A 20609-nucleotide genomic window follows, 5' to 3' on the forward strand; every position below is an offset into this window, starting at 1 on the left:
TTTGATTATATAAAGAAATAGATATTCTAATTATGATCCACACATTCACCTATATTGAGAACTTTGGGCACATTATTAAAGTCACAAAGAAAAACTAAACTTCTATAAAAGTCATGATCTTTACTGGTGTTCAGAAAACAAAGAAGTAGCTTTAAAAAAAAGTACCACCATTCATCTCAAATATCATCAACTATATGAGACCTCAAGACACACTGGTTTGGAAAAAAAAAACATTCTTATAAACAGTTAAGACAGATTAATTTCATCTATTCCCTAGTAGTAAGACTTCCCCCAAAGTTAGTAAAACAGAGCTATTCAATGTTAGCCTTTTGTCACGAGAGACAATTGCTGCATCACTTTGCAAACATGATAAATTCATTTTATTTGTCAAATAGCTGAATTCCACTCAAGTGCACTTAATACAGTACTAAATTGATTGAAATTAAAGAGATTTCCAATTGAAAATGGGGTTTTCAAAAATACTAATGTTAATTTCAAGTTGTTTCATTGAACATAGAAAGCACATAATTTGTTTCCAGCATCTCAAAAAGATTATATAGTCCTTTAATGTATCAAAATAGAAGTGAGAAAATATACTGCTAAAATCTGAAGTACAGTTTGAAAACTTAAGACAGATTTAATCAGATCAATTCAAACTATGGTTAAAATGCAATGGGACAGCTTAGGAACTGACAAAAGTTTCAAATTAGTCACATCTGCTGAGAAAACAAAAATGCAGGTATTTGCAATGTTTACATTGTGTTGTATTTTTTAGACCCAAACAAATTTTAAGTCCTGAAATCCTAAACATTCAACTTCTAAAAACATTCTTGGTTACAGAAGGGGAATTTTAAAATCCAGCAGAATTATATCTAAAATGAGGTTATTTTTTCTCCTTTTATAAAATACTTTTGCCCCCCAAAAATTATGCACAGATAAACATTCAAAATTTTCAATCTTTTTTATAAAATTGAAGGATCACTGCTCTTGAAAAAATCCCTCTATCTTCTTGGCTTTATTCAGTGTTCCTTTTCTTCCAAGAGCTTTGCTACAGATGTGGATCAGCCACAAACACTGATGTTTTCTGACTGTTCCTATAGCTTGAAGCAGCAACCTCATCAGATACTGACTTGGCCTTTGATATTTACTTCTGGTAGGATTCTCTAACTTTTGCCTGCAGCGCATCACATGTCTTCTTGGCATCACCTAGAAGCATGGCTGTGTTGGGTTTGTAGAAGATTGGATTGTCCACTGCAGCGTAGCCAACACCCAGAGACCTCTTCATGACAATGACCTAAGAAACAAAGGTTAAATGAGAGAGTGTTTTTAACAGACCTGGTTAGGGACGGCTGGACACACAAACAGTGCCCTTCCCTAACTTTGCTTTTTGTTGTTATTTTTTATAATTTGTCCACTTCTCTTTTTTATTTATACGCTATACAAAAATGTTAAAATTACACGTATTTATAGGGTATTAAGTGAATTTTAATACATGCATATGCTGTATAATGTTTAAGTCAGTCTAAACATATCTATCTTCTTCAATGCTATTTATTTTTGGTGAACACATCCAAATTTCTTCCTTCAAGTTTTTTGAAATATATAGTATGTTACTGAAAGTTACCAAACTGTGCAACAGCATACCAGGTCTTCACTACTATGTCTTCAGTACAGGGACTTTTTAAATATATCAGGAGTGTTTTTAAATGTTTTGTTTTTGTTTTTTTTTGTTTTGTTTTTTTTTTTGTCCAAGGAGACGCGGCCACTGCTCCAGGGGTGGTTTGGTGCTGCCTGGCACCAAGTGACATTAACGAGGCTACCCAGAGCCTGAGAAGGACCCTCCATCCCCCGGGGCTCACCAAGCCCCAGTTACCCACTTGCCCCATGCTGGCATGCATGGGCACCATTTACAATTGACCAACTAAGGCCCCAGAACAATCATGAAATGCCAGCAGAGCAGAGGCCCTGCAGGAGCCTGTGTCCGCCAGGGCCCGGGGAATGGGACGGCCAGGGTCACACACCTGAGGAAGCTGCAGCTGCTTCCAGGTCCTCAGGGCCCCGAGGCGCCTCCTATCTGCAGCTGCCCTGTCCCCCCAACTCTACTTTCACCCTGCCTTGCAGTCCCCAGGACACACACGGGAGCCAATAGCCACAGCTTGACCAATGTGCAGGGGATGCTTTCCTTCCTCTCACCCCAGGAAATTTCAGCTCCTCACCCCATGCAGGTCAGACCCAGGGGCCAGGTGACCATCCCACTTGGCCCCTCCCCACACTGGTCCCTCCAGGGACTACTCGGCAAGTCTGGAAAGTGACCGCCATTTGCTCACATGCCACAGCAGGGACAAAGGCCCAGAAGGTGGCAGGGACTGAAAACTCAACCCCCAGAGCTGCTTAGGGTGGATGTCGGCTCAGGACCCCTCCCCATCCAGGAGAGACCAGGCCTCCCGTCACAGCTGCAAAGGTGAAAAAGGGAGGAAGGAGCCCACTGGAACCTTCTGGGCACAGGTGGCTCTAGATAGGGCAGAGGGGTTGGAGGGGAAGAGAGGGGGCATGGGGTGATTAATGATGGTGGAATGTGATGATCATTACTATCCAAAGTACATGTATAAAGACACAAATTGGTGTGAATATACTATGTATACAACCAGAGATATGAAAAATTGTGCCCTATATATGTAGTGAGAATTGTAATGCATTCTGCTATCATATGTAAATAAAAAAATTTACATAATAAAAATGTATTTTTCTTTTAGTTCTAGAAAGATACAATACCTTTATTTTGTTTCTTTATTTTCATGTGGTGCTGGGGATCAAACCCAGTGCCTCACATGTACTAGGCAAGTGCTCTACCCCTGAGCTAAAACCCTGGCCCCTTTAACTGTATTTTTACTTATATCAATGTTAATTTTTAATGTGTGACCATACTCATAAATTCCTACTGCAAATCCTAAAATAAATGAGGTTGAGTGGAGAAATGATATTCTATTAAAGAATATCAGAGGATGGGGTTGTGGCTCAGCAGTAGAATGCTCGCCTGTCACGTCTAAGACCCTGGGTTCGATTCTCAGCACCACATAAAAATAAATAAATAAGATAATTGTTTTTAAAAAAAAGAATATCAGAAAGTTCTGGGACAAAAATCTCAAAAAACAATCCAGCTTCTCTCAAGGACAGAACTAATCACTAACAAAATGCTCCTACAAAGCACAATAAAAGGGGTAAGTCAATCCGTATTGATATGCTATAGACATTTCTAATGACATGTGTTATGGATACTGTCCTGATGAATGTCTAGTCAGTTATTAATGAAATGTGAACAGTGAAAATATATCCATGCACTGCATGAATAGTGAAGTAATGCATTCTGCAAATTCAAATATCAATTACTGAGGCCCTAATATTTTATATGAACATGAACAAGTGTATTTTGTATCCCACACTAATCTCAAATACTGTTTTAAGCTCATATACTTACAAAAAATGAAACAAAATTAAAAGAAAAATGTGCATTATGCTATATATTTTAAAATGCAGATGTGATTCAGGAGTCTTAAAGAGGTATACCCTCTGCTGGGACAGAAGAAACTTTATAAGCCTTTAAGTTCTCCAAAATCTAGCAACTAGCTTTTTTCAAAATAATGTGCATGTGCAGAGCTTGCTTCCTTATGCCATGTTATTGTTTGGATTTCTAAATCACCTTTCTGCTAGACACTCCATAACAACATACAAATTCCCTTTCAAAAAAATTAAATTAAAAAAATGTGCTTGTCTTGGTATATGAAGGCGATGATGCTGACTCACTGTCCCAGAGGGAAACCATCTGCTTCACTGGACTCCATCTGGAACCTGGCCAGACTCATTCCAAAAGCTCACAGCTCTTTTTTCAGCTGTGGTTACGGATTTTGTTAGTCCATCCACATAATCTCATCTGGTTCTACTCATGATGAAGCTTTCTCTCAGGTTCTCTGGTGGCCAGAGCATAGACAGAAGCTGGATACAGAGAACCAGGCTCTAAACACATACTTAATTCTGGGCCTCCTAAAAGGCATCATTATTTCTCATCAAGTGACTAAAGAAAGTTCTGTGTGCATATTTTAAGTGACCTTTGATCATCAGAATGAAATACAAGTCTGAAACTTTACCTGCTTTGATTTCCAGACCTCAAGGACTGGCATGCCTGCAATAATAGAGTTGGGATCTTCCTGAGCTGCTGAATTAACAGTGTCATTAGCTCCAATTACAAGGACCAAATCAGTGTCTATGTGAAAAGAGAAAAAACAGAAAATATAAAAACCAAAGGAGGTCAGGCAAATTATAGCAATCTGACTTCATAATAACAATAGTAAAAACTAGTATTTTTAGGAGGCTCACTTGTGCCAGGCACTACACAAATGGCTTTATCAGAGAGATTAGCCAACTGAGACAATGTCACACAGCTAAAAAGTAGTAGTAGATCCTTCATTGAACCTTGCCTATTGACTACAGCCTGTTTTATTATACTTACCCATACCCAATGGATTTACCTAGTCTGACTTTATATATTTTTTTAAAGACAGAGAGAGAGAGAATTTTTTAATATTTATTTTTTAGTTTTTGGTGGACACAACATCTTTATTTTATTTTTATGTGGTGCTAAGGATCGAAACCAGTGCCCCGCGCATGCGAGGCAAGAGCGCTACCGCTTGAACCACATCCCCAGCCCACTTTATAATTTTTTAATCCCAAAATGATCTTGCTAGTAATAAGATTTTACAAGATCTGCATCCATTTTCAACTTTTAAAATGACCAATTAAGATGCAATCTACTGTCTGAAAGACAATGGTCTAAAAGTCTGTACTATATAAAGCTGTGTCCATAATTCCTGGAACTGGCTGGTTTTACATATAATTTAGCAACAGGGAAATTTTAAAAGGGGCATAAAATTAAAGTGGACTGAATTCTCTCTTTAAACTATATCTTATGATGTTGCCAAAAATGCCATGTGCAACTAGATGTACATACAATTTCATTATTATTTTTTTCAAATAACAGTTTTGTTTTGTTTTTTTAAGTTTACAGTGGATACTTGCCAGAAAGAACTGGTCTAATTTTAACAAACATGATCCTGGGCCAAATATCATCACCATTCAACATCTACCAATGACAGCTATGAAGTACAGCACCTTATCTCATGAAGTCCTAATACTTCAAAAAAAGAAAAGACTACTTCATTGATCATGAATTGGTCCAATTGAAAACCAATATAACCTCAGATACTGGAAAGAATCAGACACTAAATCATCAACAGAAGCACTTCTGTAAAGGAGGAGCCTGTAGCTAGTTCAAGGCCATAGCAACTGAGAGTCGGGACCTGGATTCAAAAGACAGGTCTGCCCAGACCTCAGATTCACCTGGGTACTACACCTCAGGATTTGCACCCACCTTCAGCTCTTCACAGAGGAACAAAATTAAACCATGCTGCTTACAAATCTTTTGTGCCTTATTCAATACTTTAATTTTGACTGCCTATCTGCTCTGTGGAGATTATGTTTAATCAACTAGTCAGTCTTCAGTGATTTCACAACTGATATTCTAAGCCTGACATCATTTTATTCACACTTTGAATATTTAAACATCCTTACCATCCCTGTCACTTACCTGGGAAATCATGGTTGATCTCATCCATTTCCAACACAATATCATATGGCACCCCAGCCTCAGCCAGCAGCACATTAAGCTGACCAGGCATTCGGCCTGCAACTGGGTGAATTCCAAACCTAGACAAGAAACAAATGAACAGCTGGCCTTACTTGATAGGCCAAAATGTACAGAGACCAGTATCACCTCCAAATCTGTACACTTTGTTCTTGGCACCTCTGCTTTCTCCTGGTACTATCTGATCTCTTCAAGCAAAAGTAGAATTTGTTCAGATAGATGGTCAATCTACAAAACTGACATTAAAGATTCATGGTTATAGTATACACAAACTATAACTTCCCTCATAAAAATAAGGGTGTAACTGGAATCTGACTCCTTCATATATGTTTTAAGTGCAATGAACCTCAAAAAATATTAATAAATAATATCCTATCACATTTAAAAACATTATGTTCTCTTATGATACTTTCAGATAAATCCTAAATCTTTTTGGGATTGAAGCCAGGGGTGTTCTACCACTGAACTACATCCCCAGTCTTTTTATTTTGAAATAGTCTCCCTAAGTTGCCCAGGCTGGCCATAAACTTTCAATCCTCCTGTCTTAGTCTCTGAAGTAGTGGGATGACAGGCATGCACCACTACACCCAGCAATAAATCCTAAATCTTTAAAAACATATTAAGCCAACCTGGAATTAAATTTTTCCAATGAAAAATCAACATTATTCCATCAAAAACTGACTCCACATTCAACTTTAACCCTTAAGCTCAAAGGTAGGAAAATAAAATATTGCACATACATGATGTTAAAGGTCCACAATCCTTCAGAGAATGGTATAAAGCATTACTCTGTATCACAGAGGAAATATGATAGTAACACAATGGAACGTTTAACAGACAAGGCTGATTCATAGTGGGGTAGCGAGGGGGAGCATGGGAGGAATAGATGAACTCTAGATAGGGCAGAGGGGTGGGAGGGGAAGGGAGGGGGAATGGGGTTAGAAATGATGGTGAAATGTGATGGACATCATTATCCTAAGTACATGTATGAAGACACGAATTGGTGTGAATATACTTTGTATACAATCAGAGATATGAAAAATTGTGCTGTATATGTGTAATATGAATTGTAATGCATTCCACTGTCATATATGAAAAAATTAATAAAAAAAATTTTAAAGACAATGGATAATACACAATCTGATCTCCACATTTAAGGCAAAGGAAATAAGAACATCAAGTAATTTCTTTCAACCACAGATATAATGGGATTTTTAAAGTTTCTTAATTCAACCTCTTACCCTGTCAGCACAGGGCATGGTGCCTGGCACATAGGAAGGACTCCATGAAAAGCAAATGAATGATCTTTTCACCAAGATGATGCTGAAAGTGAAAAAGGAAGTTCACATCCATCCCAAAGCCAAAACCAAAGCAAAAGCTCTGAAGGCCAAGAAGTTAGTGTTGAAAGGTGTCCACAGCCAGAAGAAAAGCAGATTCACATGTCACCCACTTCTGGCATCCCAAGACACTGAGGCTCCGGAGGCAGTTCAAATACCCTTGGGAAAACACCCACAGGAAAAACAAGATTGACCACTACACCTTCATCAAGATCCCCCTGACCACTGAGTGGACCATGAAGAAGACAGAAGACAACAACACATTCATGCTGATTGTAGATGTCCAGGTCAGCAAGCACCAGGACAAAAAGGCTATGAAGAAGCTCTATGATATTGATGGAGCCAAAGTGAACGGGCCTCATGGAGAGAAGACGGCATATGTTTGACTGGTTATGATGATTATGATGCTTTGGACGTTGCTAACAAAATTAGAATGATCTAAACAGAGTCCAGTTGGCTAACTCTAAGTATACATGTTTTTCAACATTAAAGAAGTGAATGAATGATTAAATTCAATGAACACATTTTATAGTATTACTTAGTTGGGATCCATCCAACTCAACTTAAATACAATGATTAGAAATGTACTCCCTTCGGTGACTAGAAACTCCCTTCTAAGGTCTATTCCAATACTAGACCATATGAATATGTGTGTATGTGTATGTGTGTATATTCATTCACATATAGGTATTCATTTATATTAATCCAAAGAAAAATAAATTATGTGTATGTGTGCACATAAACATATTAAGCCAAAGAGAAATTCCGTCTCATTTTTTTCCAAGGTCGGTAGTTTTGCCATCTGGAAGTATAATGAATCTATTTCCACCTTTACATGAAGATTCCTTCAACTGTCTCTCGGATGCCGAATAAGCACAACAGCCTCAGTTCTTTCAACAGCTCAATGAATAACAGGCTATCTGAGTCGCCTGTTTGACATTGTCTATGTCTACCTGAAACTTCTGAACACCAAAGTACATATAATATGCTGGACATAATCTAGATGCATCAAGGTACAACAAGAAAATCACATCGAAAAATCTTCCATTGGTGAAGCCTAAGTCTTCATTATCATTTATGGCTGCCACAATACATTGCTGGTTCACACAAAACTTATGGTCATTTAAGATGCTCTGTCATTTTTCACACAAACTTCTACCAAACCAGGCCTTCCTGCTCTTAAAACAGGGGTGGCCTGTTGGAAAGAAATTAAATAGCATGGGTACTGACCCATTCTCAAAAATAAAACCTAAAAAGAGCTAAAAGATGGCCACTTATTTTGCGCAGATAAGTAACAAATGGTTTTCCACATCTTAAAAATCAGTGACAATGAGTTTGAATTATTGGGGAACTTGTAATTGATGGGAAATAGACATCAAGACATGCCCTCTTGGATGCAAATTTCCAAGAAGTTTTTTGCTGATGGCATCTTCAAAGCTGAATTAAATGAGTTTCTCACTCAAGAGCTGGCTGAAGATGGCTACTCTGGAGTTGAGGTTCAAGTTATACCAACCAGGACAGAAATCATTATCTTAGCCACCAAGACACAGAATGTTCTTAGAAGGGGTGGCAGAACCAGGAATTGACTACAGTAGTTCAGAAAAAATTTGGCTTCCCTGAGGGCATGTAGAGATTTATGCTGAAAAGGTGGCCACAAGAGGTCTGTGTGCCATTGCCCAGACAGAATCACTGCAATACAAACTCCTAGGACAGCTTGCTATATGGAGGGCCTGCTATGGTGTGCTGCTGTTCATCATGGAGAGTGGGGCCAAGAGCTATGGGGCTATGAGGCCACAGTGTCTGGGAAACTCCAAGGACAGAGAGCTAAATCCATGAAGTTCATGGATAGGCTGATGATCTACAGTGGGGATCCTGTTTCCTACTATATTGACACTGCTGTGCATCATGTGCTGCTCAGACAGCGTGTGCTGGGCATCAAAGTAAAGATCGTGCTGCCTGGGGACTCAAGTGGTAAGATTGTCCATAAGAAGCCTCTGCTTGACCATATGAGCATCATGGAACCCAAAGATTAGATGCTGTCCATCACCCCCATCTCAGAACAGAAGGGTAGGAAGCCAGAGCCGCCTGCCATGCCCCAGCTAGTCCCTACTGCATAACAGGGTCTCCTTGGCAGCTGCATCTGGAATCTGGATGCTGCTCTTTAAAGACATTTAATAAAATCTTGTACAAAGACACTTAATAAAATCTTGTACAAAGACACTTAATAAAATCTTGTACAAAGACACAAGGCCTGACTAGACTTTCTGTCCAGTATTCAAGCTGAGTTATGTTGGCCTGTCGAACATTACTTATCCTTTTGGTTTCAGCCATATTTGCAGTATTTGCAAGAGCCAAGACTGGAGGAACCAAGCAGAGCTAACCAGAAAAATATCCTGTGAGACGGTGAAGACTGGGAGCTGGCAGGGCAGCACCTGGATTAATTATCTTAAAGTTCAAGATTATACGTTTAGAAGAAGAATTTGGTTTGGATGGTGGGGACTGAACCTAGGCCTTACACATATTAGAGCATGCACTCCACCACTGAGCTGTGGGAGTCAAAACTGGTTTTTCCTGATGTATAAGGAAATCCATATTGCACATAGAAAGTAAATGCAAATACAGTTTTGTCATACTAAAAAACAAAAAAAGACATTTCCTCTTATCAAACTCCTATCTATGTAATTTTCTACCTGTCATTACTGAATGTTCCAAAATCAGCAATTTATGTTTTAAGAAAAATGGAAACTAGTGCTATAATGAAATGAAACAATTATCTCTAGGCAGAGGTATAATAAGTAATCACTTTTTTGTTCTGCTTTTATATGTGTTTTCAAATATTCTACGAGGATGTATAGTTTTTTTTCTTTTTGCAGTACTGGGGATCACACCCAGAGACATGTTACACTAACACTCTGAGCCACATCAACAACCCAAAGTTGTATAGTTTTTATAGTAGGAAAAAAAACAACTTATCATTTGAAATAAATTAACACTTGACACTTTTATATTATGATACAGTGTATAAAGTGATTTCTCACATATTATTTTATCCCATCTCTAATAATCTTTGAGAATCTCCATCTAGAATTGGAATTTAGGCATATGACTCAAACTCAGTTAAATAAATTGGCTTTGGAGCTGTGTTATCTTGTGTCCAAAAAAAGAATGTAAATGAAAAAGATTACTGGCATATGCTTTATAATAATGGCTAAAACTCTTAAAAATGTGCTATATGACTATATGACCGTTTTTAGTAAATAGTGAAGATGGGATTCAAGTTAGGGGTGTTTGTTTGTTTAATATATAACAGTTCATGTTTATGAGTACAGTACAAACTTGGGTCTTTCAGTATCAAGGGTCTGAACTCTTAACTACTATAAAAATATAGTCAGCACAATCCTTCAATTTAAGAGATGCTTTTGTTAAAAGTTCAGATTAACCAGTGTGTTACTAGGCAAGCTACTTTATCTCAATTTTCCTGAAGAATATTAAATAGCTATTACTATGAGTCCACATCATGCCAAAGGCTATGGAACTCTTTTTAGACAAGATTTGAGAAAGGCGAATTTATGTGTGCTGGAATGGGTGAAATAATGTTACGGGAAGGGTTTTCTGTTTCAATACAATGTATAATGTTTTTTGAAAACAACAGTGCTCCATAGTTTCAATAATTCTACAAGCTATACTATTTAAAAAATCATTAAAGACTTGAATAAATGAATATGCTTAAAAGAAAAATGCCTCTTCGTCTGACCCTTTCCGTTACAAAGCAAAACATTTACAAGCATCCCTTAAACTCTGAGGAATTTAATTCCAAAAAAATACATGGATGGTCTGATAGTGTTTCTACTCACAATATCTGATACCAAATGTGTGGGCTTTCTGTATACCAAAAACCAATTCTCTACTCCTCAGACATTAGCTGGATGTCCTATCATCTAATTCAATTTTGACACTAACTACTTAAAATGAGTATTAGACTCCACACTTTTGTGCCCATCTCACAAGACTGCTGCCACTTCAGATGCCCATTATAAGACCAGCTTTCTCCTATACTTCTGACCAATCAGACTCTCCCTAGTTTTGATAATTTGCTAGAGAAGCTCACAAAATTCATCTAACTCTTATGTTTACCAAATTATTATACAGGACATAAGTTGGGAATATGTATAAGCAAATGGAATTCTGACCACTAAGCCAACATTGCAGAAGATACTTAAAGAAATCCTCCACACAGAAGAAAATAAAAATAACCAAGAAAGCATAGGAAAGAATAAATTTTGTTGAAAAAAAAATAGATAAGCAAATGAGAATTAGCAGTGATCTAACATTAGGAAAAAACAAAAAGATAGGAAAGTAAAACATGCCTCTGTATAACAACATTGAATATAAATGGTCTTTATTCTCCAATTAAAAGACACAGAGTGGCACAATGAATTTTAAAAAACAGGACCAAACTGTATGTTGCCTCCAAGAAACACACCTCACAGACAAAGACATTCACAGACTGAAAGAATGGAAAATGAGATTCCATGCAAACAAAATCTGAAAATAAGCAGGACTGACAACTCTCAAAGTTGACTCCTAACAAAATAAGAGACAAAGAAGGTCATTATGTGCTGTTAAAGGGAACATACAATAAGAACATATAACATTTATAAATATTTATGCCCTTAATGTGCATAAATGTTCCTTGAATATGCAACCAATTTCATAAAACAAACTTTACTCAATATAAAGTGATTTCTAGGCTCCAATACAATAGTTGTGGGGATTTCAACACATCACTCTCACAGCAGACAGATCATCCAGATAGAAACTGACAAAGGCACAAAAGACTTAAACTATATCATAGATCAAATGTACTCTAAAGACATCTACAGATTATTTTATCCAAAACCAGCTAGATACACTCTTTTCAACTGCTTATGTAACTTTCTCAAAAATTAGAAAAATATATTAGTCTTAGCAAATATAAATAAACTAAAATAATCTCTTATATCCTTTTACATCAAAATAGAATGAAATTAGAAATCAACAGCAAGAAAAACTACAGAAACTATCCAAATACATGGAGATAAAACAATACACTTTTGAATGACGAATGGGTCACTGAAGAAATTGGCAGGGAGTGGGGTGAGTTAAAACATTCTTAAAATCAAACGAAACTGGAAAGCTGGCATATCAAAACCTGTGAGAGACAGCTAAGGTAGTTCTAAGAGGGAAGTTTATAGTTATAAACACATACAAGGGAGAGAGAAAGAAACATATCTCAAGACAACCCAATGATGCATCCAAAGGTCATAGAAAAACAACAAACCAATTCCAAAACTAGTAGAAGGGAAAAAAAAATAAAGGTAAGAGTTGCAATCAATGAAATAGGAATGAAGAGAATACTACAAAGGATTAATGAAGCAATGAGTTGGTTCTTTGAAAAAATAAAGAGGACTGGCAAATCCTTAGCCAAACTAACCAAAAGAAAAAGAGAAAAGACTCAAATTAATAAAAAAAAAAAGAGATGAAAATGACACTATTAGAAAAGATACCACTGAAATCCAGGAATAATTAGAAACTATTTTGAAAACTTATGTTCCAATAACTTGGAAAATATAGAAGAAATTATGAATTTCTAGACACATATAACCTACCAATACTGGATTAAGAGGATACAGAAAACCTGGGGTTGTGGCTCAGTGGCTGAGTGCTCACCTAGCATGTGTGAGGCACTGGGTTTGATCCTCAGCACCACAGAAAAATAAATTAAAATAAAGTCCATCAACAACTTAAAAAAAAATAAAATTAAAAAAAACCCTAAACCAACCAATAACAAGCAATTTGGAATGAAGCAGTAATAAAAGACTTTCCCACAAAGAAAAGCCCAAAACTAGACAGATTCAAAGCTATACTATATCATATCTTTAAAAAAACTAATATTAATAATCCCCAAATTATTCCATGAAATATGAAGAAAGGAAACATATCCAAACTCATTCTATGAAGCTAATATCACCCTGAAACCAAAATTGAATAAGGATACTTCAAGGAAAGAAAACAACATATCAATATCCTTGATGAACTTAGATACAAAAATCCTTAATAAAATATTAGCATATTGAATTCAACAACATATTAAAAATATCATACACTATAATCAAATTGGTTTCATTCCAGAGATGCAAAGATGGTTCAACATGCATAAATCAACAAACATAATGCACACACAAATAAAACGATGAACCCTTATCATGTAATCATCTCAATAGATGTAGAAAAGGTCTTTGACAAAAATACAAAACCCATTCATGATAAAAACTGTGAAGAAATTAGGGATAAAGGTAACTTAACATCATAAAGCCTATATATGACAGACCCAAAGCCAACATAATACTGAATGAGGAAAAACTGAAAGCAATCACTCAAAAATCAAGAATGACACAATGATATCTACTGTCATCACTCCTAATTAATATAGTACTTGAAACTGTAGCCAGCACATTTAAGCAAGAGAAAGTAATAAAAGAAATTCAAATAGGAAAGAAAGAAATCAAATTATCCCTATTTGCAAATGATATGAGCCTACTATATAGAAGGACTCCAAATGTTCCATCAGAAGAATTCTAAGGCTGATAAACAAAATCAGCAATGTAGGATTCAACATTCAATTCAACACACAAAAATCAATAGTTTTTCTACATGCCATAATAAGTCCACTGAGAAAGAAATCAGGAAAAAGAACTCCATTCACAATAGCTTTAGAAAAATACCTACAACTAACCTAATCATGTAGGTGAAAAACTTCCACAATGAAAATTATAAATTGAAGACACTAAAAAGTGGGAAGACCTCCCATGTTCATAGATAGGCATAATTAACATTAAGATGGCCATATTACCAATGTGATGTACAAATTCAGTGGAATCTCCATCAAAATACAAGTATTATTCTTCAGAGAACCATGAAAAAACATCCTAAATTTGATATGAAAGACCCAGATAGCCAAAGCAATCCTGAGCATAAAGAGAAAAAGCCAGAGGCATCACAATACCCGATTTCAAATTATACTACAGAACCACAGTAATAAAAACATCACAGTACTGGTATAAAAACAGATACATAGACCAATGGAAAGAAGTATAAGACACAGAGACAACCCCACATAGCTAGAGTCACCCGATTTTTAACAAAGATCCCAAAAAGATATATTGAAGAAAAGACAACCTCTTTAACAAATAGTGCTGGGAAAACTGGCTATCCATATGTAGAAGAATGAAACCAGATCCCTGATCACTGCATAAAAATCAACTTATATGGATAAAAGATCTAGGCCTAGGACCAGAAAGACAGGCATAAGCAACTACTACCTGAATAGGATTCCTATAACTCAGGAAATAATAGAAATAATTAATAAATGGAATACCATTAAATTAAAGACCTATACAGAAAAAAAAAAGAAGAAGAAGAATCTTTGCTAGCTCCCCTTTTGGCAGAATTAATTATAAAGTATTCAAAAATCTCATAACCAAACAAAAAATATTAACCCATTCAATAAATGGGCAAACAAACTGAACAGACACTTCTTAAAAGTACAAATAACCAAACAAAATGGAGAAATGTTCAACAACTTTAGCCATCAGGGAAATGCAAATCTCACTCCAGAAAGAAAAGCTATCCTTAGGAATAAATTTAACAACAAATGCTGGCAAAGATGTGGGGAAAATATAAATTAGCACAGCCACTATGGAAATCAGTATGGAGATTCCACAAAAAAACTAAAATTAGACCTATTCTATGACCCAGTTATACTACTCTTCCATATTTATGCAAAGGAATTAAAGTCAGCATACTTTGGAGATATATGCATATCCATGTTTTTTGCAGCACAGTTCACAATAGCCACATTATGGAATCAGCCTAGGTGTCTGTCAACAGATGAATGGATAAATGGAATTTTATTCTGGCACAAAGAAAAACAAATTATGTCATTTGCAGAAAAATGGATAGAACTGGAGAGCATCATTCTAAGCAAAATAAGTCAGACTCAAAAAGATAAGAACCGTATGTTTTCTTTAATATCTGGGAAGCTATAGAAAAAGAAGAGAGAAAAAAGGTGGGGGAAGACACCATGAAAGGAGATCAACAGGGTAGAAGGGGACCAGGAGGAGGGTAGAAGACAGTTAAAGGGAAGGCACTGGGGAGTAAAATTAATCAAATTATGTTATATGCATGTACCAATATGCCACAATGAAATTCACCATTCTGCATAATTAATACACACAATAAAAAAAGAAGAAAAATACTGTATGAGAGAATAAGAGCACAGAGAATACACTCCAAGAAAGACAAGATCCTATAATTAATATTATAACCCAGACCTATGATTATTTTTGAAAAATAATGATACAAAATCATTTCAAAAAATATCTTAAAATATTTTTACTTGAAAAAGTCATTTAATTTTACAGAGGTTCTTAGAAACATACCCAAGTATCAAAACACATTAAAAATTAGCTGATTTGCTTTCAAAGTTAATGACAATCTGTATTTCAACTGAACCAATTTCAAATCAACATTCCATATTAACTAAAGGGGTTTTCTCCCATTTACCTAGTTATTCTTACTTTTATCACTGACTAGACTCAATGATAAAAACTAATTAACAAGATTTAGATTAAAAGAATCAGATGATGCTTGGATGGGGTTCAAGAGGAACACAAAATACCTACTAATTTTGCTGTAGTTTGAATCTTAAATGCCCCCCAAAGGCCCATGCATTAAAGTCTTTGTCCCCAGGGGTTACTATTAGAAAGTAATATAAACTTTAAGAAATAGGACCTAGTAGAGGAGGTATTTAGGTCATTGGACACATGACCTTGAATGGGACAGTAGTACCCCAGACTGTTCCTCTTGCTCACTTTAGGTTCCTGGTCATGAGATGAACAGTTTTGCCTCACCAGACACTATTACCACAATATGCTGCCTTGCCACATGTCCAGAAGCAATGTGCTAATGGATCATGGACTGGAACCTCTAAAACTATAAACCAAAATAAACCTTTTCTCTTTATATGCCAATTTTCTCAGATATTTTGTTATAGTGACAGAAAGATGACTACTACAAACTTAGAAAACAACATACTTAAAGTAAAAGCAATTATAAATATATATAAATTGTTGATTTATATATAAATTGTTGAATATATATGTATATGTATATAAATCAACTGGCTAGGGAAAAAAAAGAAAAACTGTGATTTTCAAATAAAACAAAGTTTGACCAAATACTTCTTGTTTTCATAGCACAGATGAAAAGAAAATTATCTTCAAATTTAAACAAAAAAAAAGAACTGGGATTAAATTTTTAAAAGATTTTCTACTAATGAATTAAAACAAATGTGGTTTTAAGTTCCTTTTATATGGATCAGAGAGAAAGAAGCTCATTAACTAGAGCAGATGTACATGACCAGTTCAGTTCAAAATGGCTTCAAGAATATTTTATAACTGCCGAAAATGGTGGGTAACAGACATGATCAAGAGATTTATGGTAGCTGAAACAGATCTTCCCTTACCAGAGGTGGGACAAGAATCACCTCCAATGGTCTTAACTACTACAAAGAGAGAGGGGCACCTCAAAAGGAACCCAGGATCCAGAACAACTACCTGATGCTACTTTACCTCCATCCTATAGTACCACCTGCCTCTCAAATTACTCACAAGTGCTCTTCTGAGATGTTAATAGTAATCTTGGAAAACAAAAATTTCTCCTAATCTCCAAATCCTTCTGATCATCTAAAGTGTTTCTCCTGCTTCTCCCAGGTCCCTTCTTGTTCCCAAAATCTGACTAGTGAGACTTAAGAAAAACTAAGAACATGTACTACATGACGTTTAAGTTCTGTATTAATTTCATATTGCTCCCATAACACACTGTCACAGATTTATTCCTTAAATCAATACAGATTTGTTTTCTTACTGTACTGGAGGTCAGAAGTTCCAAATCGGTTTCCTTGAGCTAAAAAACCAAGGTGTTAGCAGAGCTATATTCTTTCTGGGAGTGTATATCATCCCTTGTCTTGTGGTCACATAATTCCAACCTTTGCTTCTGTTGTCACATTTCCTTCTCTGACATGGATCTTACTGCCCACCCCCCCAAATCAGGACCTGAGTGATTACACTGAGTCAACTCAAATTATCCAGGGTAATCTCCCTATCTCAAAATTGTCACCTTAATCAAGTCTACATAATTCCTCTTGCCATGTATAATAACACCTCAGGTTTGGGGATTAGGATGTGTACATTTTGGAGGGTCACCTTTAGCCCACCAGAAATATCCCTTTCTAGTTCAAAATTCCCATGAACTAGGGATTTTATTTTAGCTGAATGACCCAATGTACACCTTGTGATTTAACTCTGGATTTAGATTTTATATCTTCCTTATTTGTAGAATTTTTAAATTATAATTAATTTACTTGTTTTTAATATTACCTTTGACATCATTAAATTAATCCATCTATCATCTTTATGTTACAGCAGAGTCATCAAAGACCTCTAAATATATTGGTTCGTATTCTAATGTCTTGATTAGCTACAGATTGCCAAAAGACAATGTTTCTGTTTGGCCAATTGTGAAGGGTAATCACCAAGCAAACCATCATATTATGCTGAATGTCCCAAAGGACAGATTATTTTATATCTGTTTGCATAATAATTTATTACACTAAACTTCAAAGCTCTAAGGTTGGAAAAAACATGCAGAATTATTACAAGAGAATGCCAATGTTTGGAGAGAAATAACAGAACACACTTAAACTTGTAGAAATATATATGCAGGCTGATGAGTCAGTGTGCGCTTATAACAATTCTGGCCCATGTAAACTGGCTAATCTCCAATGTGTGTATGAAAATTAATTATATTAGACACAGGTTGGCCAAGACCAGCAATTTCCAAGAACTGATGGCCAGAGCTCATCAATGTTCCATCATCACATGAAGACCATCCAGAATTCCAGCATGCAAACACTACCACCCTTTTAGTCCTTTTCTTTGGACAATGAAAATTATACTTTATTATGCACATACTTTAAAAACAGAGTCAGCTATCCCTGACCATGACAAAATTTGACAGAGGAAAACAATGTGACCTCAGAAAGATACTCCATGCTCCCATGTTCTTTATGCCTCTCCTCCTTACCATACCACATCATAATAACAGTAGACCCTGTGCTCTTACAACTGGGAGCTCCTAGAGAACAGAAACTATGTCTTACTCATCAGTCTCCACAATACCTAGCACTCAAAGGGAGAGAGGGAGGAAAGGTATTTAAACAACAGTGTGCCCAGTAAGGTACACTGACTCATCAACTTTCTGTCCATTTCAGAGAAATAATTTAAGGAAGTGGAGAAGGGTACTAGTTAAGAATTCTAGATTGCCAACAGCTTTTAGATCGATTACTTCTGTGCTCCTCAGTTTCATGTGTACAATGAGATTGATAATGAAACTTCTTCAGAAGATGATAATGAGAATTAAATGAGATGGCTCATATAAAGAGTTTTTCATACATAGTGCTTCAGACCAGCACCTAACCAACATATGCCTTTAATAAATGTATACTGCAATTATAATATTCTATTCAAATACATTTTTGTAATATAAATGCTCACCCATATTTATCAAACAAATGCACTTTTTATAATGGTCCCATAATACCTTTAAGAACCCATTTTTACATTAAAACAAATGTTAGTTTAATACCAATACTTTCTGGGTTGTTCTTCTAATTTTTTACCTTGTAAAGTGAATATCAAAATAGTTTAATAAAAGCTAGAAGACTTTTGTACCTGTAATACATCAAAAGACAAAAGAAATTATATAGTCAAGGTAGACTGAAGTCAACAATTTTGAACAATGAACTCACTAGGAACTTGGTCATAACTAATATTCTTCATTAGCTACAAACTGGAAAAAGACAATGTATAAAGACAAAGACATTTATGCTGATTGGGTCAAATTTCAAAAAGCCACTTTTTACCATAAATTAGGCAAAATAATGTAATTGCTTTCCCTGACAGATACAAAAATGTCATTAAGTTAGGGTGATTTCTTCAATATCTTGAAGAAAAACTACAGCATTTTATGCAATTTTCTTCTTTCAAATATGAAAATGAAAAAAGTCTTTCAGGGAATAAAAACGCTCAGGTCTCTGTCACCAGACCCAGGCACAGTTTGAAAAAAAGTGAAATAATCTACTCTAATGAAACAACCTGCTCTTCAGAGCCTTCTAAATTAACCAAGAAAAATAAAGGAGTGTCTCTAAGAACTGTTCATGAACAACAAGTAACTGGATAAAATTTGGGAAAGGAGCAATTTTTAAAGTATCACAATTTTAAAAGCTTCTTTTATAATACATGATGACATAAGCCAATTCTGGAGTCTTCTTGCAACCTCACATTAGATTTCAGATACCACATGTTTTAAAGGGGACACAACAACATGAATTTCCATGATCACAGGCCATGGAGACAATATGTCCTGACCAGGGAGGATTATGGCAGTTGTTCTTGGTCATGTAGGGCTGTTAAAGAATATAAAACATTCACCACATGGATCCTACCACAACTGTCCAAATACACTACATTTTCCTTTTGGTATTATGGAAATATCCAGATCCAGTTCAGCAATAAACCAGTCTTAGTGGTTTATTGCATTGAGCATTCTAATTCAATAACTAGACAAAGAAACCACAGGGACCACTGGGTCCCTTTCTAAAGTACTTAGAGCATTTTCCCCATTTTGCAGTCTCTTGATAATATAAATAGTAAAAAAAAAAAAAAAAACCTCGAGAATTTTTTAAAGAAGTTTTTGCAACCTTTGATTATATGCTTTTATGTTTTGGGAATCACTGTGCAAAATTTAGTTCTACACTCAGGATCTACACTCAGGATATTCAAAGGGTTAATTTCCCTTATTATACTATTTTACATTTAAAAGGAAACTGTATACAGAACAATGTACGTTGATAGCATTTTGGAATTCTGCCTTCCCGATACGATCATTCCACAATTTCAATAAATGTGTTATTCTGACCTCTTAGGAGGCTGACAGTTAACTAGGAAAGAGACACAAAGAGAAAAATGAAAAGACTTTTTGTTGAAAATCTACTTATTTTAAATCTACTTATTAAAAACTCCTGTTTTTAAACCACAAATATTTATAAATCAATAAAATCGCTGTAGTGAATACTTGCAATTTTATATTGCCTTGGCACCATTTTGATTACAGACTTAACTGCCTCATACAGAGCTTCGTCACCTTTGACACAATTTCTAGCTTTCTTCCTCTTCCTCCTCCTCCTCATGATCCATCCAGATATCTTCCCTACACAACAACCCACCTATGGCACATATAGCTACAACTCTCCTGACTCACCCCACTGACCCCACACCCTGCATGAATCGTGTATATATGCTATGGTGGCCACTCTGAAGTCACAGGGTAGCCCCTTGGACTTCTATCTACTTTCTCTAAACCCACCAATTGAAACTCCTCCAGAAGAAAGTGTGTGGGTGCCATCCTGGGTCCAAATA

At 35.8% G+C, this 20609-nt stretch overlaps 1 protein-coding gene and 1 pseudogene across 4 annotated transcripts in view; one reads left to right on the forward strand and one right to left on the reverse strand.

Moving 5' to 3' along the window:
* Nucleotides 1-357: 357 nt before the first annotated feature.
* Nnt (nicotinamide nucleotide transhydrogenase) overlaps nucleotides 358-20609 on the reverse strand; it is a 94692-nt gene continuing 74440 nt past the window's right edge. For all 4 annotated transcript variants that reach the window (XM_015497328.2, XM_048800053.1, XM_015497332.2 and 1 more), the window contains 3 exons: nucleotides 5639-5757; nucleotides 4143-4258; nucleotides 358-1294 (listed from right to left, as the gene is read on the reverse strand). In XM_015497328.2, the coding sequence (XP_015352814.1) occupies nucleotides 1145-1294; nucleotides 4143-4258; nucleotides 5639-5757 (385 nt within the window). In that variant the 3' untranslated portion in view covers nucleotides 358-1144. The remainder of the gene's footprint in view (nucleotides 1295-4142; nucleotides 4259-5638; nucleotides 5758-20609) is intronic.
* On the forward strand, nucleotides 8426-9227 carry LOC107151910 (annotated as a pseudogene).

The sequence above is a fragment of the Marmota marmota genome, unplaced genomic scaffold (genome assembly GCF_001458135.2).
Source record: "Marmota marmota marmota unplaced genomic scaffold, marMar, whole genome shotgun sequence".
NCBI lineage: Eukaryota > Metazoa > Chordata > Mammalia > Rodentia > Sciuridae > Marmota > Marmota marmota.